Genomic DNA, 21,633 nt, shown 5'->3' on the forward strand with positions numbered 1-21,633 from the left:
TGGAATGATCTTTGGCCAACAGGGGGAACTGAGGACTGAACTCTAATTTTTTTTTGCTAAAAACTCCTTCCTAAGGAGGCTAGGTGGGTCAGGCTGGCAAATGGTCAATTCCCACTAAGCGGCTTTTGTTAACCAAACAAAGCAGTGGTTTACTTCCTGACCTGATTCTGGTATGGCATTAACATCACCTAAAAGATAGGAAGCCCCTGTCTTAACTCAAGCATACTAGCAGATGCCTACCATAAATTTAAAGCATCTTAAAACATCCTAGCAGGCGCCTATTGTAAATTTAAAACGTCCTCCTGTCTGGACCTCCCAGAGTGCCCACAACCTTATCTTAAAATAAGCATATCCTTTCTGGTCTTCTAGATAAAGTCTAACTCTCTCAGCCAATTGCCAGCCAAAGAATCTTTCAACCCACCTATAACCTGTAAGCCCCCGCTTCGAGATGTCCCACCTTTTTGGGCCAAACCAATGTATGCCTCTCATGTATTGATTTGTGACTTTGCCTGTAACCCCTGTCTCTCTGGAAATGTATAAAACTGAACTGTGACCCAGCCACAGCGAGCCCACTTGCCCAAGGCCTCTTGGCAGTGGCTCCGGGTCATGGTCCTCAAATTTGGCTCAAAATAAATCTCTTTAAAATTATTTTACAGAGTTCGGCTATTTTCCGTCGACACTGGGATGTGTCAGGTAGTCTGAGCCTGCCGGCCACCCTGGAGTGCAGGCTGGGAGCCGCTGCTTTCTGTCCAGCTCACCCTGCTCTGCACCTGCCAGCAGACTGCAGCCCGCTCAGAGTGCAGCCTTGCGCTCTCGAGGAGTGGGAAGTTCCTTTGGTCCGGTCCTGGGCCCCAATGCCAGGAAACTGCACCCGCTCTGTGTAGTCCCCAGCTACCAGGTGGCCATGACCTTGGGTTGTTTTCTGGACGTCCCACCTCAAGGTGATAGGCAGCACAGGGGAGCCTGGGTGAGGCTGGAAGACAGGCACAGGGGCCTGAGGCTGGCGGCTCTGGGGCCCAGGGCAGGGGGGTCTGGGTGCAGCGGTCCCAGGCCGTATCCACAGGGCTGCTCCTCCTGCCCCATGGGTCAGAGGACTCCCGCTCACACTGTGGGGCCTGTAGCTCAGTCAGCGCTGGGCTGCCCTTGCCCAGTTCCCTGGGAGGGAGGGGTCTTCCCTCCAGTGGCTTCCATGCTCCTCTGGCCAGGCCCTGGGCCGCCAGTCTGCAGCCATCCCATCTCTCCAGTGTCAACAGAAAAAAAGCAAAACTCTCTAAAATAATTTTAAAGATATTTATTCTGAGCCAAATTTGAGGACCATGACCCAGAGCCACTCCCAAGAGGCCTGGAGCAGTGGACTCGATGTGACTGTGTTACAGTCTGGTTTTTATACATTTCAGGGAGACAGGGGTTACAGGTAAAATCATAAATATTATGTGAGTGGTATACATTGATTTGGCCCAAAAAGGTGGGACATCTGGTGGGTGGGGCTTACAGATTATAGGTGGGTTTAAAGATTCTTTGGATTGTAATTGGTGAAAAACAGGAAGCTTTGTCTAAAGGCTGGGAATGTTTTAACATTCCAAGGACCAGCCTCCACGTCCCAGGCGGGAAGTGCCCACTGGACACAGCAGCCCTGATTCCCTCTTTCCAGCCACCTCTCGGGACCCCCTGCACCAGTCGCTGCCCCCGAGGTCTGGGTGTCACCTGCAGGACCCTCTGCAGCACTGCCAGGAGGTGCTGGGGCAGGACTGTCCTGGGGAGAGTCGTGTGCCCTGTTGACCCCGTGTTGAAGCTCTGACATGCGGCTTGGGCGTTTGGGCTCCTTGGAGATCCAGGCTTTGCAGACGAGATCAAGTTCCGATGAGGCCACACTGGAGCAGGGTGGGCCCTGATCCAGCGTCACCGGTGTCTTTATAAGAGGGGAAATGTGCACATGCATGTGGGGTGAAGCCGAGTGGAGAGGAAGCCAGAGACCAGGTGCTGCACCCATGGGCTAAGGGGCACAAAGTTTGGCACAAACACCAGAAGCCGGACCAGGCCTGGTTAGGTTCCCTGCTGACAGGGAGGAGCCAGCCCATTGGACACCTGTGCTCCTGGGCTGGTCCTGCTATTGGAGCCACGTGGTCTGTGATGCTGAGTCACAGTGGCCACAGGGGTCCCTGGTGTCCTCCTTGGCCTGCAGAGGCTGCCCCACCGCGGGGTCCTCAGCCCTCAGCCTGCACCCTGGGCCATGGGGGCCCCTTACCCAGTGCCCCCAGCCTGGGAGGATGAGGCCCTGACAAGCTCCATTTAAGTCAGTCACACTTTTCCACTAACGAGGAGAGGGCGGCAGTCGATAAGAGAAGCTAAAGTTCAGTTAGATGCATTCCTTGATCAGAAATTTTACCTTTGCACTTTGTTGCTTTTTATCCTGAAAATAACTTGGAGATGCTCCTGGTTTATCCATCCACTTCTTGATTCCTTGGAGTGCACCCACTGTTTCACTTTAGGAAGAAAACAAAGAATTATTACAGAAGTCTATATTTTGCAGCTACCCTTTTTTAAGAAGTACATTCCCCAAATAAAACAATTTATACACACACACACACACACACACACAGAGTTAAAAACTATATAAACCAAATAGCGTGGTGCTGGCATAGAAATAGACATATAGACCAATAGAACAGAACAGAGAACCCAGATGTTAATCCACATATCTACAACCAACTGATTTTTGAAACAAGTGCCAAGAACATTTACTGGGGAAAGGACATTCTCTTCAGTAAATGATGCTAGGAAAACTGGATGTCCACATGGAGAAGAATGCAACTAGATTCCACCTCATATTCTATGCAAAAATCAACTGAAAATGGATTCAAGACCTAAATGTAATACCCAAAACTATGAAACTATCACTAGAAATCACTAGAGGAAACACCTTAGGATATTGGTCTGTGAGAAGATTCTGTGAATAAGATCTCAAAAGCACAGGGAAATAAAAGCAAAAATACACAAATGTGACTACATCAAACTAAAAAGCTTCTGCACAGCAAAAGAAGCAATCAAAGTTTCCTGCAGAATGGAAGAAAATATTTTGAAATTATGCACCTGACAAGGGGTTCGTATTTAAAATTTACCAGGAACTCAAACAGCTCAACAGCAAACAACCAAACAAATAATCTCATTATGAAGTGGGTAAAAGATCTGCATAAACATTTTTCTAAAGAAGATATACAGATGCCCAAGAAGCATATGAAAAAAATGGTCAACATCACCAATCAACAGGGAAATGAAAATAAAACCACAATGAGGTATCATCGCATCCTAGTTGAAATGGCTATTATCAAAGAGACAAACAGTAACAAATGCTAGTGAGGATTCAAAGAAAAGAAAGGAACTCACGCACTTTTGGTGGGCATGTAAAATAGTGAGACCACTATGGAGAATGGTAGGGAGTTTTCTCAGAAATCTACAAAGAAAACTACACTATGATACAGATACCCCACTACTGAGCATTTATCCAAAGGAAATATCCAAAGGAAATATCCAGTATATCGAGAGAATCTGTAGTCTTTTGTCTATTGTGACATTACTCACAATAGGCATGATATGAAAGCAACCCCAAGTGTTCATCAGTGGCTGAATGGATAAAGAAAAGGCAGTGTGTGCCCCTAATGGAATACTCTTCAGCCACAAAAAGAATAAAATCCTGTCCTTCATGTCAACATGAGTGGAGCTGGAGGACGTTAGGTTAAGTGAAATTAGCAAAGAACAGAAAGATAAACATTGCACGTTCTCTCTCATATGTGCAAGCGACAAAAAGCTGATCTTGTGGAAGTCAAAGAGAAACCAGAGTATACTAGAGGCTGGAAATGGTGGGAGGATGTGGGGACTAGAGCGAGGTTTGTTAAAGGAGCAAAAAAGTCACAGCTAGAAAGGAGCAGTAGGTTCTAGTGTTCTACAGCACTTGGCACGGCTGTCGATAATACGGATAACAGGAATACAGTTCATAGTTTCTCATAGTCAGAAGGAGGACATCGAATGCACCCAATACACAGAAATGGTAAATGTTTGAGAACACGGGCATGCTAATTTCCACCTTCCAACCACTGTGCGTTTCATAAATCGAAATCACAGTATGGACACCATAATTCAGTTAAAAATAAAACAGGACAGAGAACGTGGTGTGTATGCACGGTGGAATGTTATCCATCCAGCGAAAACAATGAACTATTGTCCCTTGCAGCAGCAAGGGTGGCGCTGGGGACATCGTGTTATGCGAAGCCAGCCGGCATGAAAGGACAAGTGTCACACGTTCTCCCTCACGTGGGAGCTAGCAAAGTGACTCTCCTGGAGGAAGAGAGTGCAACGGTGGCTCCCAGAGTGTGGGAAGGAGGGAGGAGGCAGGAAGGGAAGTTTGTCGGTGGGAACGAACACTCCGGTGCAGAACAGGACGAAGCCCGGTGCTTGGTTGGGCAGTGGGGAGACTGCAGGCAACAGAGATGTATTCACCACTGGAAACAGCCAGGCGTGAACTGGAACGTTCCCAACACAAAGAGAAAACAAAAGTTTAGCGATTGCCAAATAAATGTTAGCGTGGGAAGGATTTCAAAACTACCCTAGTTTGATCATTGTACGTTGTATACATGTATCAAAACATCACATGTACCTGCAAAGTACGTACAACTATTACATATCAATTCTTAAAAAGGCTCCAATTAGTGGATTTAACAAGAACCCCCTTCCACGGTTGATGTCCCTCTAAGTAAGTTTTTCTTCCATGGAGCCCAGCTATCTTTGTCGTATCATGGGTTGACCCCAATTTCTCTCCCCTGTTGTTGCCACAGACGCGACACGTGTCTCAGCAGTCCGGAATCCAGTTGTCCTTGCCATGGTGACAAGCGAGAAATACTTTTATCTTAAAACTGGTTGGAATTTGAACTTGAAGCCTTCCAATTTTATATTCCATGTTAAGTATCTGTGAACATAATCGCACCTCAAACAAGCAAAATGCGGCCTGCATGCCATGTGGGTCAGGAGCGTGCGCGGTGCAAGTTTCCCTTTTCTGCGTAGCCAGTCACCGCCGACCCCGAGGCTCAGAGGAACAGGCGTTCGCCAGCTGCCAGCTCTTCAGGTCAGAAATCAGTGTGGGTCCTGTGTGTGTGGCCTCCAGGTCCCAGCCCTCCTGGGCTGCTTCTAGAGGCTCTGAGAAGAACCCACATCTCAGCTCCTCCAGGCTGGTGGCAGAATTCGGAGCCTTGGGGTGGTAGGACTCTCTCCGGCTGCCAGGCGGGGGCACTCTCAGCCCCTGGATGCCAGGGTCCTGCTCTCTGCACTTGGGACCTGGCGCCTGCGAGTCTCCTCTGAGTCACCCTTTCCTTTCCTGGAAGGTGTCCTCTGGGTGCAGCTGAGTAGGGCCACAGCCAGCTCCCGCAGGAGGCTTTTAAGGTCTAGCCATGCCCTTCACTCTCACACTGCCCCGCCTCTGGCAGCACAGGCTTGCGGTGTCTCTGCTGATCTAAAACTCTCTAGGAGGGCCAGGATTAGCCGGATCATGCCAAGGTCAAATGCACAGACCCTTTAGGAAAAGCCCTCCCCTCTCGCTGGCCCCTGCTGCGCCGGCCCAGGGGCAGCAAACTTGAGCTTCCCGGGGGCCCCTGGTGGGGCGGGGGCAGTTCCAGACACACCTTCATTGGCCTCTGCCTGAGAGGTTCCTGAGACCGAGAACTTTGGCATTTCGGCCCCACTAATCACCTCCTAAAGGAATTTTACTTGAAGCCTTCCCCTGGAACGCTGTGGCATTGGGGATTACGTTTCAGCGTGAATTTTGGGAGGGCGCGACCTTCAGACACAGCACTCCGCCCCTGGTTCCCCCGAATTCATGCACTTCTCACCTGTGAAATGCATTCGTTCTGCATCAACAGTCCCCAGAGCCCCAGCTCATTCCAGCATTGACTCAAAAGTCTAAAGCCTCACATACATCACCTCCATCAGATAGGTGCGAGACGCAAGGCATGGGTCACCTGGAGACAAATTTCCCCTCCATCCTGCGCTTGCAAATCACTCAGGTGCGACAGGCACAGCGGACACTCCAGTTCCAGGAGAAAGAGGCAAGAGAGAGGAGTGGTAGGTCCCACCTCAGTCCAAAACGCAACGGGGCAAAGAGCATGGCGTCTGGAGCTTGACCACCGTCTTGTTGGACTGCACCAACCACCTCTGGTCACGCTGGGGTGAGTGCCGGACCCCACCCCATGGCAAGCCCTGCCCCCGCGGCTCCACTAGGTGCAGCCCACACAGGGCTCCGGCCCTGCGAGGCTGGTGGTGCATGCTGAGGGCTCAGTAGTCCGCCGTCTGGGGCGTCGCTCCGCCTGTGGCCGTCCGGCCTCCGCAGCTCACACACTGCACAGCGCAGGCTTAGCCCCGCCGGGACATCTTCCGGGCCACAGCCTGCACCCTCCAGTGCGTGTCCCCAGGTGCTCCCTGGCCGGCTTGAACCAGGGCTCAGGAGGCAGAGGAGTGCGGGGCCAGGAAGCAGGCAGCAGAAAATGCAGGCGGCCCCGAACGGTGATCTCTAAGGCCACAGAGGCTCGCCGGGGCCCTCTCCTGGAACTGTTCTGTCCTGAAGGCCCCGGCACGCTGGGGCTGTGGTGGGAGTGGCGGCCTCGCAGCTCTCCAAAGCGCTTTCGGAGTCACTGCACAGCCGCGCCGCCTCCTTAGCAGGCGTCCACTCGGCTACACGCGTGCCGTTCTCTTTTGCACACACCTTTCGAACTTTCACAGCATGGCCAGGCTGGGAATTCCCCAAATCTTTAAGTTCTGCTTGCCATTTGGTGGTAAGTTTCCTCTGTAATTCGCTCTCTTCTCCCAGGTTACCACAAGCTGTGGAGAGGAGCCATGAGCACCCTGAGCCCGTTGCTTAGAGATTTCTTGCACCGGATGTCCTGTGCATGCCTCTAAAGTCCTGTCTTCCCCCAAGCAGCAGGACGCGGGCACAGCTCAGCCACGCTCCTGCCGCGGCATCGCGAGGGCGGCCTTTCCCGCAGCCCAGTAAGGCGTCTCCCCGTCACCCCGCACTCCTCGGAACGGCCTTCGCCGCTGCGTTTCTGCCGGCATTCTGACCAAGACACTTAGGCGGAGGCCGAGGCTGCCCTTGGTCCGAGGACTCCTCAGAATGACCCTGGGGCTTGGCTCACGGCGGTCCAGGCTCTCCAGAGTGGACCTCGATCCTCCCAGCCCTCGCCCATCGCCCGGTTCCAAAACCGCGTCCACCTTCTCAGGTTTCTGCTCTGGCAACACCTCTTCCTGGCATCATCGTCTGCCTCAGCCTGTCCCGCTACTGGGACAGAACACCTAAGACTGGGCCGTTTCTAAGGAACGTGAATTTGTTTTCCACACCTGGTGATGCTGGAAGTCCCGCAGCAAAATGCCGGAAGGTTCAGCTCCTGGCGAGGCGCAGTCTCTGCTTCCACCATGGTGCCCTGGGGCCGACGCCTCCAGAGAGGAACAGCGAGTCCGCGTCTGGAGGGCACGGGAGGGCTGAGCTTGGCCCCCTGAGCCTTTTATAAGGCTCTAATCCATTTGGCAGCCCGAGCTCAATCCCCTCCTACATGCTGTGCTGGGGATCAGGTTTCAAGGTGAGGTTTGGAGGGTGCCCAAACATCAAGCCACGGCTGCCACCAGGTTGGCGCTCATCTGTTAAGCAGCCAAACATATTTGTTCGTGATAAAAAACAAAGTTCTTTTCTGTCTGCGTAATCATTACTACGCTTCATATTAAGTGTGTATAAATTAGGATGGATGAGGGAGCAGCCACGGACTAACTCGGCCCCCTTCAGCGGCTGCTGGAGTGCGAGTAGGTGAAGCGTCGGCCGCCGAACCTGCCCCAGCTCCCCAGGGCAAACTGCGCCAGGGTGGGCGTCGGATGCTGGGCCCAGGCGCATTGGAGCCCCCGACTCCGCACTTACACCCCCCGTCCACAACCACAGGAGCAGCTCAACAGGAGGGGCAGCGGAAGCAAATTATTCCAGGTATTTCGTAGTGTTCTTCACCAGAGCTGGCACGCCTGTCTGACTCCATGGGAGGTTCCCCACCTCATCAGAACAACGAATGCGAGCAGCACGTCCCCCAAGTGGTAGATCGTGCTGCAGTTAGAGTTACTGTGTTCTGCCTCCTTCCACCTGGGTGCCTTATAGAACGTGGGGCAAAAGGGAGACCCTTAAAGTGAGCTCAGGGAGAAAGTCGGCACTAACATTTGGGAACATGTTATTTTCTACGATGGGGAATTTTACTTCTCTGTTCTTTTCCCAACTTTAAACAGAAACTATACTGTTTTCCAGAGAAACGGACAGACATAGCTTGCAGAAGCTCAAAGGTTTTCTTGACCCAGTTGATCGTCACTAATCACCAAGGAACTCGCCACTTAGTTTCCTGCACGCTGGACTTCAGTGTCAGACAGCACTTATGTCTGCCACACAGGTAACCGGCCGCGGGCCTGTCTCTCCACGCAGTCCCTCAAATGCTTATTTGTACACCTTTTTGTGTGTCTGTCTCTCCTCCTAAGCAGCAAGCATCATGTATATCGTATTTCCCATTTCATCTCCAGTGTTTGGAACTTGGTAGGTATTTACTAAATACTTAAATAACTTTTGGATTTCATCTGCCATCTCTCTATAAATTATTTCCAAATTACAATCCTAGTTTTCTTAAATGCCAAAATATTCACGGAGTGCAAATATTTTCGTGTTTTGTTTTTTGCTTTTTTATGTTTGTTTGGTTTTTTATTTTTTATTTTTTTATTTGTTTTGAGACAGAGTCTCACTCTGTCACCCAGGCTAGAGTCCTGTGGCATCAGCCTAGCTCACCGCAACCTCAAACCCCTGGGCTCAAGCGATCCTCCCTCCTCGGCCTCCCAAGTGCTGGGACTACAGGCATGCGCCCCCACGCCTGGCTCAGGGCTTGCTCTTTAATGCTCGAGCCATGGCTATCGGTGTGCCCATCTCCCAGATATTGTCCGCTGTACTCTAGGTGGAGAGAAAGGCAAATCACGGTCATGCACAGCGATGTCCTTAGACTGCACTGAACCAAAGCTAAAGCAAACGCATTCCACGTTGACGGGTCGGCATTTTGATTCTATTTTCTGTGCAAGCAGTAGAGGGGAGGTGAGAATGTCCGACTGTCACAGTGTTAGAGGAGACAGGAGCCGAATGTGTGAGGATGCCGCAGTCACGGAAAGGCAGGACAGGAAGGGTCTGCTGCGGGACGGCTGGGATTGGAAGACAAAGAGTGACACGCAGCAGCCACGGCGACGCTGCTGTGGGCACGGGAGTGCAAGCGCAGAGCCTGCGTCTGCAAACTGAAAGAGAAGAATTCACCGTGTGGAGCGCTGGCATCTTTCCTTGTGCTCATTACCTGGCAGCGAATGTTTTTCTCCCCCCATAAACAACCATGAAATGAGAGAAAGTATGTGAAATGTCTGTTCTCAGACACTGGGCACAAGTACAGGGTCCCCTGGGGTCTCCTGCTGGGGACTGCCCAGTGCCTGCGTCTGAGGGAAGTGCCCAAGCACCGCAGGAAGGCGAGGCGGGAGCCAGGCGCGGCGCCGCCGTCACTCTCGGGTCCTCACGGATGTTCTCGGAGCCTGCGGTGCAGTGCTGGGCAGACACCCACCCTGCTCCAAGTGCGGAGCTGGTGACCCTGAACCGAACCTCAGTGCAAAACCAAAGCATGAAACTGCTTCCAGAGACTTGACCTGCAAGCCCAATAAGACGTCGGAGTTCATAAGAATAACAACATTCAACGCCTGAAAAGGTGACATGCACAGTCTACCTGCGCACGCCGGGGAAGTGGGAGGTGTGACCCCTGCTACCGGGAAACGTTGACCTGCAGACACAGGCCAAGAAGGTGTTGCTGCGTGGGCAGCAGAATTCACAGGCGGCGACGTTGCTGAGGACGGGGCGGCTGTGTGTTGTGCACTCAGAGACGAGGGACAGGACTGCACGTGGTGAGTGGAGACGCAGCCTGCTCCCCTCCCCCTGCCCCTTCCAGGTGAGCCCTCACAGACAAGACCCCCTCCCCCTCCCGCCACCCAGCTGACAGCATGTCCTGGCCCACCACTGCCACGCCCTGTGACTGTTACTGTCCCCGGGTCTCCCAGGTAACCAGCCCGGGCGGGAGGCTGGGGCCTGAGGAGGCCCTTTGTTCCCTGTCAGAGCCTCCCTGGGGGGAAGTGGCCCCAGCAGCCGATTCAGACCTGGCTTCCCTGAGGACACTCCGTCTCACCACTCTCTTTGCATGAATCCCCCGGAGCTGGGCCGTGAGGCCGGCAGGGGGCCAGGTGCCCTCCGGGTCTCCCTCGTGCTGCTCGGGCTCTGGGCACTCCTGGCTTCGGTCCAGGGCTCTCAGGGCCGTCCCTCCTGGCGCTATGTGTCCTCCGAGGTGGTGATTCCGAGGAAGGAGACACACCGTGGCAAAGGCTTCCAGGTGCCAGGCTGGCTCTCCTACAGCCTGCGTTTTGGGGGCCGGAGGCATGTCATCCACCTGCGGCCCAAGAAACTTCTTCAGCCCAGACACCTGCTGGTGATGACGCAGGATGACCAAGGAGTCTTGCAGATGGACTACCCCTACATCCCTACAGATTGCCACTACCTCGGCTACCTGGAGGAGATTCCTCTCTCCATGGTCACTGTTGACACGTGCTACGGGGGCCTGGACGGGGTCATGAAGCTGGATGACCTTGCCTATGAGATCAAGCCCCTCAAGGACTCCCGCAGCTTCGAACACGTTGTTTCCGAGATCGTGGCCGACCGCAATGCGACAGGACCTATGTACAAACTGGGACTCAAGGAGGACGTGGACACCCTGTTCTCCGAGGTGAACCCCAGTGCGGCTCCCCGGGCCTCTCCTTGGGTCTATGCCTCACATGTGTCCACCGTCAGAACCCAAGTCCAGTTTTCCTTGTCCATGTATCGTGTATTCGATAACATCACAAAGTGTACGGATTGGATAGTGTCGATGTCCAGTCTAGCCGACACCTTCCTTCAAGCTCTCAATTCAGGCTTCTTCCTTTATCTCATAACCATATATAGCCAGAGAGATCCAGCCGCCATGAATGACTTTAGGGTTCCAGGAAGCCCAATGCACGACTATTATGTAAGAGAATTTTATAGGAGGATAACTCTTTCGGGCTCCGTGCTGTTCATTAAAGATGCGCCACAGGACGGCGACGTGGACCCCACGCAGTACGGCATGTGCCACGAAAATAGCCTTGTGTTTGCTGGCTATCTAGACAGACACTATTTCTTGATAGCTGTGGTAGTGTCCAATAAACTTATGAGGAATTACGGTATGTATTATGATCATATAGGGTGTGGTTGCCTCAGAAGAACTTTCTGCATAATGGAGAGATACCCTGGGCTGACGGATTCATTCAGTAACTGCTCCTTTGTCCATTTCCAGCATATCTCTGAACGAGACATAGGGGACTGTCTCTTCCACCCATATGTACAGACTCTTAATAGAAGCGTGACAGACGTTCGTTGTGGCAACTCCATAGTGGAGGAGACAGAGGAGTGTGACTGTGGCTCTCTGAAGCAGTGCTACACCACCCAGTGCTGTCAAATGAACTGCAGGCTCACGTCCAGAAGCACTTGCCATGTAGGAGAATGCTGCACGAACTGCAGCTACTCTGCTCCTGGAACTCTCTGCAGACCTATCCTGAATATATGCGATCTTCCAGAGTACTGTACCGGGGGAGCCGCATCCTGCCCCACAAACACTTATATGCAAGACGGAACCCCATGCACCGAAGAGGGCTACTGCTACCAAGGGAATTGCACTGACCGCAGTGTGCACTGCAAGGAAATTTTTGGTGTCAGTGCAGTGAACGCTCCGGAGGCCTGCTACGACATAAACACAGGAAGAAACCGATTCGGACATTGTTCCAGAATCTACCATCAGGTGGATTTCAGACCTTGTGCTGCAAAGGACAAGATGTGTGGGAGGCTGCAGTGCACCAATGTCACCCATCTTCCCCGACTTCAGGAACACGTTTCCTTCCATCAATCCGTCATATCAGGCTTCCAGTGCTTTGGGCTGGACAAGCACCGTGGGACGAGAACAACGGATGCTGGGCATGTGAAGACCGGCTCTATCTGTAGCCCTGGAAAGTTCTGTAATAACAGTGTGTGCGACGGGACTGTGGCTGACCTGCAATACGACTGTGCCCCTCAGAAGTGCAATCGCCGAGGTGTTTGCAACAACAGAAGGAACTGCCACTGCCACGTGGGCTGGGAGCCACCACAGTGCGAGAAACGAGGTTTTGGTGGGAGTGTAGACAGCGGACGCCCTCCAAGAAAAATACGAGCAATTCGACAAAGTAAGGCGTCATTAGTCTATTTGAGACTGGCCTTTGGTCGTCTTTTTATCTTGATAGCTGCATTGCTCTTTGGGGTGGCCACAAGTGCACGAACGGTTACGACTACCAAAGTTGAAAAAAAGACGATTACATCCTGAGCCCACAAGAAACAAGCCTCCTGCCAAACCCTTGTAAAATTATAGGCACTATGGTCGGAACATCTAGGAAAGACAGTTGCTACAAGGGATGGCCACGCTCACGTCCACATGTCTTGCAGTCTGCAGGAGACTCAGGGGTCTTCTCACATCATAGGAGCAAGGGAGGCGTCGACTTCTGTCACACGTTCTCTTTTTAGCTGGCTGGCGCTCACTCTGAAATAAAGCTTCAAAACCAGATGTTGGCGTCTTCTACCTCTTTTTATAGGCCGTTAGGAGCCCAAACTGAGCTTGAGCCTGTGACCAGGAGAGGTGACCTGAGTCAACTACTGGGTCCTGACCTGAGGTCACTGGTCCCAGAATTAATCGAAGTTGCCACCAGCTCCTTGAAGGGCACATCCCTGGCGTTTCTCCACAGTGTGCACCTGAGCAATGAGCTTTTCCTCATTCTCCAGGTAATCTGTCCTTCTAAAACCCAAAGTGGGTTTAGGCCAATCCAGGGCTGCTCCCTGCCAAAGCTGCCTGTTCCTCACTGGGGTGGCTGTGGGCTTTGGGGTGAGGGGCACGTGGGCCCAGACACCCCACTGAGCAAGAGCTGTGCCCTCCTGGAGCCCACATTCTCCTGGCGGGAAACTGAGATTGTGGGGCTGAACGGTGCATCCAAGGAAGTTCAGTCAGAAAAATAAATAGGCAGAAGTGCCCAGCAGGGTCTGTGGCATTGAGCGGGAGTTCCGTGAACGTCCGTTCCTCCCTCCCTTCCTCACGCCCCATTTCAGTGACGTGAGAATGCAGGTACACTGAGTCACTTGCAACGAATAACAGAAGCCAGGCTTTCAGAAGAGTAGGCAGATGCCCCGTGTATCCAAATACATTAAAAATTATTTCATAAAATAAAGTGCAATTTATGAAAATAATTGCATCAGTAAATAAATTATTTTTATATTAAAAATTTAAATGATATCTGTTTTTTTCATTGCGATGAAGACACATCATTTAAAAATTGTTTTCCAAATCATTAAAATTTTTATTAAAGAAAAATAAAGCTAGATGTTTAGCACATCGTTTAAAATTTAAAAGACATAGCCCACAAACCTAAGAAATTGCACTCCCCATTCCCCGCTCAGAAAACGGCTTAGTCTACAGTGAGACTGATTTCAGCCTTTCTGTGAACACATGCACAGTTAACACTGTACTTCTTTTGTACGCTGTTTAGAGACCTCCCACCGCTTCTCCAACACACCCTGCTGTCCCGTCTTCCACCCTTCTCCTAAACCCCATCCAGCCCACATTTCAGATGCTGCTGCTCCACTCCTGTGCCTCTCTCGGCGTGTTTCCTCGCTTCCTGAGAGAATGGGAATGGGACACTGAAAAGTGAGCCCAGGGAATAAGGTGTGCAGCCCTGCCCGGTGAGAAGACAGCACCGGAGGGGTTCCCTGCTGACAGGGCGGAGAGACGGCCAGCGGCCAGGCTCCGGGCTCCGGGCTCCAGCTCCGGGCAGGGCCATGGCCGGGAATGACCGGACTGCTCTGCCGTGAGGCCAGGCTACAGTCTGTGCCCCTCGGGGCTCAAGGCCACGGGGCCATCCTGGTTCTCCACTGCGCAGCCTGAAGTACCGAGGCTCCCTTCCCTGTCCCCCTCTGGCGGGGACGAGCCCAGCCCCAGCGCCTGCACACCCCACGTGCTCCCGCTGCGCCCCTGCGCCCTGCGCATCTCTCCTGGGCACCGTCCACCAGGGCAGCCGCCTTCTCCTCTGCTTTGCCTGATCTGCTGTGAACCCACCTGCTGCGACTGCTGTTCCGCGTCCCGTCGGATTTCTATGTTAGGGATTCTGATATTCCATCACACAGCTGTTCTCTTCATCATAAATGTCTCATTTCATGCTCCGTGATTTCAGGCTCAGGACCTGCTCAGCTGAGGGCCCTTCCCGCTCTGTTTTCCTTTCCTTGCGTTCCTGTGCGTGGTCTCACAGCCTGTCTCCTGCTGTGACTGATAGTCTCCTCTCCTCTCCTCTCCTCTCCTCTCCTCTCCTCTCCTCTCCTCTCCTCTCCTCTCCTCTCCTCTCCTCTCCTCTCCTCTCCTCTCCTCTCCCCTCCCCTCCCCTCCCCTCCCCTCCCCTCCCCTCCCCTCCCCTCCCCTCCCCTCCCCTCCCCTCCCCTCCTCTCCTCTCCCCTCCCCTCCTCTCCTCTCGTCTGAGGAGAAGGAGAGAGGAGTTTGGTGAATTTGCTGGCAGATGAGGAGGACAGAGACTCCCGTCTGAAATGCCGTCGTCCCAGCGATGAGAAGAAATGCAGAGAATTGAAGGGAGGCCCTGCTGCTCCGGGCCACAGCTGTTCCGGGCCGCTGATGGTTCTGGGGGTTCCTCCGATGCACGGCGGCCCTCGGCGCTGTGTGCCCAGGGAGGGCACTGCCAGCACCCGCGACCCTCAGGTCACCAAGTACACCGGGTCCGGTCCTGGAGACACGGGTCACCAGCTTCCCACTGAAGGGTCCACGCGAGGAAGTTCACGGGTGACCACAGGACATTGTGCCGTGGCTCCGGGTGCAGGTGGCAGGAAGCAAAGATTCCCCCGGGGGGCAGTGCCACGGAGTAGCCAAACACGGTGCTACCTGGAGCTGTCGCGCCGTCTCTGCCGCTGTCTGTCCATGGCGTCCAGCAGCAGCACGTATGAGGCATCGGGGTGCTGGCGCCTTGGCCTCGAGTCCCAGCCAGAGATTGGGGGACCCTCTCTGAGCACACAGCCTCTGTGCAGGCGCCGTCTCTCTCTCTGCCTCTCTCCCCGCCTCCCCAGAACGTGCAGCACCCAGCCGCGGCCCAGCCCCAGGGCCCTGTCCCAGCAACCTGGCAAGGAGCTCTAGCTGAGTCTGCACATGCTGCCAGGACAGAACCCACTGGGCACTCGGCGGGGCCTCAGGGCCGGGGCCTCCTTCCGGCCGCTTGCTGGGCTGACACAAGGGCAGCCTGGGACACGGTGACGCCCCCCCGTAACTGGACTCCGTGGGGTGGTCTCGGATCTCTGCCAGTGTCTACAGGCCTCCCCCAGGGCCACCCTGGACGTCCCAGGCCTCCAGGCCCTGCCGCCCCGCCCAGCAGTGGGATTGGGGCAGGGCTGCGTCCCTGTGGTACACAGCGGGGTACCTATCGGACCACAGCACCACAGAGCCCATCAAACACTGTGCCTGGCAGGGTGGCCACAGCCCTCTCCCCCGGCGCCACCCCAGGACTGTGCTCGGGGCCTCAGCTCCAGGCGTGCGGCGGTCACGGGCAGCGCAGCTGCGACCCACCGTGCGGAGCAGCAGCCACGGCAGAGAGCAGGACCCTCCCCACCGCCCCCCACAGGGTCGGGTCCCCACCCAGGCCGCTGCCCGTGAAGCCCACAGTGGACCGGGCATCTGGGAAAGGCACCCCACTTGTCACCACTCGTCAGAGGGCCACGCCCCTGAGGAACACAGGTGGGACCACGCGTGGGTGAGGAGGGGCGGGCGCCTGCCCATGTGTCCTGGGTCCTTTCCAAACAGAAGACGCTCCTGGGATGGGCAGGGCTGGCCACGGCTCCCAGCACCCAGCCTCCTGTGAGTCCTGCCTGTCCCCACCTCTCCAGGGGAAGCCGGCCGAGGACCCCGAGCCACACCAAGTCAAAGAACCTTCCAGAAACCCTGTCTGCCTGCCCTCGGGCCGGCCCTCATGGAGATTGCTGTGGGACGTGGATCTGCATCAGGACGGCAACGGTGGACAAGCTCGGCCGCTCACGGCCGGATCGGCTCCTCCCAGACTCGGGAAAGGGGACCTCAGGCTGCCTGGGTCTGCCCCAGGGCAGCTTTCTGGGGAGGCTGGGCTCCAGCCCTGCACAAGGACGTCACCAGACCAGCTCCGTGTCAGGGGCCCCGGACGCCCGGCCCGGCCCGGCCCTCGTGGGAGAGGCCCCCACACTCAGGGCTTTTTGTGAAGGGCCACCCCACCGTGTGGGTACGGCTACTACCACGGTGACAGGCCCCCCGGCAAATACCTGGCTGCCCACTCTGGGCTCGGCACCCTCCACCGGAGCCCCAGGGCCTGAGCACAGCCAGCTTTGCCCACGGGCTCCAGCCTGCACAGCGTCTCCCGCCCACTGGGACTCAGCAGGGCTCTGGGTGGCCACACTGACCCCACGGCCACCCCTGCCTCTGCCCCAACAGCCGCCTACACTGCCAGCACCGCCTCCCGAAGGCCTAGGCCCTCATCCTGGCGAGAGTCCGGGAGGCAGCGGCCCCCGAGCCCCAACAGGCAGGACTGCCAGAGACCCTCCCCGCTGGGAGACGACCCAGACCCTCCGGGCCTCGGGGGCAGCCCCCTCAGCCGCCACTCGGGAAATGCCTGCTCGAGTCACCCCACCTGACACCCCAAGGCAAAGACGTCTTCACCGAGCCCCAGCCCTCTGACGCCTTGGAGCGGGACCCCAGTCTCTCAAGCAGGAGGAGCCCAGGTCTGCCTGGGGCTTGCTGGAGCTGGGCGCGCTCAGCTGCGTAGTAGCTCACCGGCCCGATGAGCAGGACGGCAGAGTTCCTGGGAGGAGGCGGCGCTGCATCCCAGCCCGACCCTGACCTATGGCTCGTCCTGCTCCTCCCTGTCCCCAAGCCCCAGGAGGCCGCAGGGACCTGTCTCCAGGAGAGACCTTGCACAGTCGGGGCCCCGTGGGCTTCTGGACCTCGCTGACTCCCGGAAGCTCCTCCTTCTGCCCCCGCCCAGCCCAGGGGCAGTTATTGTCACGGAGCCTCAGGCTGTGGTCCATATAGCTACGGGGACCACAGTGGTTCCGCCCATAGCAGCATCCTGTGCGGACTGACCCACCACTCTTTGGCCCAGGTCCAGCCTTCACCCATAAGTCTGGGGTCCTTCCAGCTGCTGCTCCATGACCTCTGGGCCTCTGGGTATGTGCTCCCCACAAGTGGAGGTCTGTGCTCCGGAGCAGGGATGATGGACACTGAACTCAAAGGCTGCTGGGGATGGGGCCTGGCTGGAGGGTCACTGCAGGGCTGGGGGAGGTGGACCCCAAAGGACGCTGGCCACTCGGGCACCAGAGCTGAGAGGCCAGAGACCCCAGCACCAGAGTGAGTGTGGACCAGGCAGGACTGGTAATTGTGCCCTGACCCACCGCCCAGACCAACTGCCCAGACCTCCCACCCCAACTGGTAATTGTGCCTCGGCCAACTACTCAGACCCACTATCCAGGCCCACCGTCCAGGCCCACTGCTGGGTCCCTAAGGGCAGCAGGCACAGAAGCGCCCAAGCTGTGCCCCAAGAGCCTTGCAAGCAGGAGCTCACTGTCCTCCCATCAGCCCTCCCACAGGGCTGTGTCAGCACCCCTGCACAGTGGGGAAACTGAGGCATGAAGCAGACATAGTGCGCTGCAACCTCTTGCCTGAACCAGGCTGCAGAAACATCCCAGTGTACCTGATGCTGAGCCAGCAGCCTGCAGAACCCGGCCCCTCTGCCCGGGGACGTCCTTCTCCCAGCCCCACAGACAGCTCAGTCTCCCAGGGCTCACCCCTCCCAGGAAGGCGGGGGCTGGGCCTGGCCGAGGGGAGGGCAGCTAGACCCTGGGGACAGGCCTTGTTCTTGGGCCCTGTCACTGTGTCTCTGGGCTAGCAGCTCCCACGTGATGTGGCACTTGCTCAGAACTGCGCTGCCCCCGCTGCCTGGGCCCCACCGTCCTCCCCCTCCCCCATGGCTCCTGTCCCCAGTGCCAGGGCCAGGGCAGCCCCCAGGACGCTGCAGGCTGGAGGCCACACACCTCCTGGCCAGTGTCAGGAATGAGGATGAACCCAGTGATGACCTGCCAGTCACCCCACACCCAGAAGCCCTGCCTGGCCCCACCTCGAGGCCAGAAGGACAGGACAGAGCCCCTCTCCTATGGACCCGGCCCGAGCACCGCTTACCAGGCTCAGCCCTGGCCCCTGTGGCCCTGAGGCCTCTCCCGGCGTCCCCGCCACGGGGAATGGCCAGGACACCGTGGGGAGGGCAGGGAGCAGGCAGGCAGCGGCGCTTTGCTGGGAGGCTCCGTCAGGGGAGGCTGTGGCCTGTCAGTCCGCAGGTGTGACCTGCAGCAAGTTTAGCTCCCTGCATGGGCACATCCTCGCACCACTGACCCAGGACCACGGCTGCCCAGCTCCCCCGTGACTGTCCTCCCGGCACCGTCCTGGACACAGGCTGTCCACACCTGTCTCGAGTGCCGCCTCCAGGGGAGCCCGCAGACGCCCCCGCCCACTGGGAGGGGCAGCCTCTCACAGTGGAACACCCCCATGGCGGCTTAGGCCAGACCCAAAGCCCCTCCGAGAGCCCCCACTGTGGTGCCGGCCTGGGCGGCAGCCCCTTGCAACCGCACAGACCCACAACCCCAGGAGGCCCGGGCCAGAAGGGGCTCTGAGCAGGAGGGCAGGACAAGGCCGGGACCCCGTGCTCCTAGCCTGGGAGGAAGGACCCTCTCCAGCCCGGGCAGGCTGCAGGCAGTGGCCTCTCCACGGAGCCGGGGCTCTGGGGGCAAGTCGGGGCGCGGCAGCCCCAGCAGAGCCCAGGTAGAGGGAGGCCAGGGCTGGGCGTCGCCCCCAGGCAGGCCGGGCAGGACCAAGGGTGGCTCTGGGCCCTGCAACAGGGATGCTCCAAACAGACGGGGTTTCAGGTGGAGTCTGTGTCACAGTGGGTGCTAGTGGATGGTACCACGGCGACTCCCGCCAGGCCAGAAACCCTCTCTGCAACGCAGCACCGGCAGTGGGGGCTGGGAGCCAGGAGCAGGCACTGGGGTCTGAGGGACGGCACCTGCCACTCAGGCCAGCAGACACCTCCCACCAGGGCTGCCTGACCCACATTCCCTGAGGACAGGGGCAGCCTGAGCGGGTCCTGGACAGGAGACGGGCCTGCCCCACCGAGACAGAGCCAGGCGGGACCCCGGCAGGCCCACATCCAGGCCGCCCTGCCTAGAGAGCCTGAGGGAGCCAGGGGGCCTCGCCAGGGGGACGGGCCCAACGCTGCAGGCCAAAGTGGAATTTGTGCAGGCCTCAGCTACCGTGGGTATTATGGTACCTGGGGCTCACAGTGCCACAAGCCACACCTAAAACGTCCCCTGCAGCAGCCAGGGCGCAGGCAGGCTCAGACGCAGGGCCCACGGCTACTGGACCAGCCTGCCCACCCTGAGACGCCGGCCAGCAGCCCCAGCCCCGCCAGGAGGCCCGAGGCCAGGACGCCTGGGCACATTGTGCGCAGCCCTGAGTCACTGTGGGAATAGCTGGGGTAGCTACCACTGTGAGAAAGGCTGCGCCCAAAACCGACCACAGCCACCTCGCAGGGCCCAGCGCAGAGGGGAGCAGCCCCAGCTCCCGAGTCCTGCCCAGCTCCCCCCACCGGCCTGCACACCCCCATCGCCCACCGTAAGCCTGTGTCCAGGAGGGTCTGGAGTCTCCAGGGTGGGGCCCTGGTCTCACTCACCCGCTCTCTGAGTGAAGGGGCCTGGCTCCAGGGCCCCGTGGCCAGCGCTGGTCCCAGGTGGGGACAATTGGCCCCAGTGCGGCCCTGACCTAGAACCCAGGCTCCTGTGGCCCTGTTACCCTCCTCCCCATGGGAGGCCTGTGGCTCGGCCACACCAGGGTCCCGGCCCAGCCGGACGCTGCCCCCCTGCAGGCACCACGGCTGGCAGGAAGCAGATAAGCCCCAGGCCAGCCCAGCTCTCAGAGCCGGGAGCCCCTCCCCCCCCAGTCCTCCACCCACAGTGGCCACAGGGCGGGGGTCCAAGCGCAGCTCAGCACACGGCCCTCGCCCCACACGGCTTCCGCTGCTCTGCCTGGGCTTCCGCAGCAGGACCTGTCTTCCGTCCTGCGCCCGCCCCACCGCCCTCCTCCTCCCATCCATCAGGCAGACACGCAGAGCGCCCGGTGCAGCCCTGTCCTGGGCACGGGTCCCCTGCCCACCCCTGAGCGCAGCCACGGTGCACTGGGCGGGGGGCACGGCCAGCCTCGGCCCCACCACGGGCCAGGTCTACGCAAGCCAGTGTTGGCCCGAAATCCAGAGTGAAGATGGCAGATAGGCCTCGAACCAATGTCCCAGATATGTCTCTAAATGCCCAGAAAAAGTCCCAGAACAGTCAGCAACACATTTTATTAAAGTTGTCCAAATTCAAAATAAGTGAAATGACAAGAGCAAGAGCATCAACTCACCTGTAAGGTAAAGAGTAGGCTGATCTAGCCCCAGATTTCTCAAGAAAGTGTTTTTTTTTCTTTTTTCTTTTTTTTTTTTCTTTTTTTTATTTCGGCATATTATGGGGGTACAGATTTTAAGGTTTCAATAAATGCCCTTTCCCCCCTCCCCCCACAAGTCTGATTTTCCAGGATGACCATCCCCCAGATGGTGCACATCTCACTCATTATGTATGTATATACCCGCCCCCCTCCCCCCTCCCACCTGCCCAATACCCTATTACTGTAGTGCCTATGTGTCCACTTAGGTGCTGCTCAGCTAATACCAGTTTGCTGGAGAATATATGTGGTGCTTGTTTTTCCATTCTTGGGATACTTCACTTAGTAGTATGGGTTCCAGCTCTAACCAGGAAAATATAAGATGTGCTATGTCACCGTTGTTTCTTAGCACTGAATAGTACTCCATGGTATACATATACCACATTTTATTAATCCATTCTTGGATTGATGGGCACTTGGGCTGTTTCCACAGCCTTGCAATTATGAATTGTGCTGCTATGAACATTCGAGTGCAGGTGTCTTTTTTGTAGAGTGTCATTGGGTCTTTTGGGCAGATGCCCAGTAATGAGATTGCTGGATCAAATGGTAGATTCACTTGTATCGCTTTAAGGTATCTCCATATTGCTTTCCACAGAGGTTGAACTAGTTTGCAGTCCCACCAGCAGTGTAGGAGTGTTCCTCTCTCTCCGCATCCACGCCAGCATTTGTTATTTGGAGACTTTTTGATAAAGGCCATTCTCACTGGGGTTAAGTGATATCTCATTGTAGTTTTGATTTGCATTTCCCTGATGATTAGAGATGATGAGCACTTTTTCATATGTTTGCTGACCATTCTTCTGTCTTCTTTAGAAAAGTTTATGTTCAAGTCCTTTGCCCACTTTTTAACAGGGTTATTTGATTTTTTCTTACTGATTTTCGTGAGTTC

The 21,633-nt window shown here is 56.3% G+C and overlaps 1 protein-coding gene, 1 long non-coding RNA gene and 1 gene segment (V, D, J or C); 2 read left to right on the forward strand and 1 right to left on the reverse strand.

Annotated features, from left to right (window-relative positions):
• LOC105861104 (immunoglobulin heavy constant mu-like) overlaps window positions 1–21,633 on the forward strand; it is a 701,862-nt gene that overhangs the window by 657,077 nt on the left and 23,152 nt on the right.
• On the reverse strand, window positions 1,277–20,155 carry LOC142871352 (uncharacterized). The gene is made up of 2 exons (XR_012919596.1): window positions 19,945–20,155; window positions 1,277–2,483 (listed from the first exon to the last, which is right to left on the reverse strand). It is a non-coding gene; the product is annotated as an uncharacterized LOC142871352 (long non-coding RNA).
• On the forward strand, window positions 10,155–12,728 carry LOC142871350 (disintegrin and metalloproteinase domain-containing protein 21-like). The gene has a single exon (XM_076003616.1). It carries the CDS (start codon window positions 10,272–10,274, stop codon window positions 12,489–12,491), a length of 2,220 nt encoding a protein of 739 aa, XP_075859731.1. The 5' UTR covers window positions 10,155–10,271; the 3' UTR covers window positions 12,492–12,728.

This window comes from Microcebus murinus, chromosome 6 (assembly GCF_040939455.1).
Source record: "Microcebus murinus isolate Inina chromosome 6, M.murinus_Inina_mat1.0, whole genome shotgun sequence".
Lineage (NCBI taxonomy): Eukaryota > Metazoa > Chordata > Mammalia > Primates > Cheirogaleidae > Microcebus > Microcebus murinus.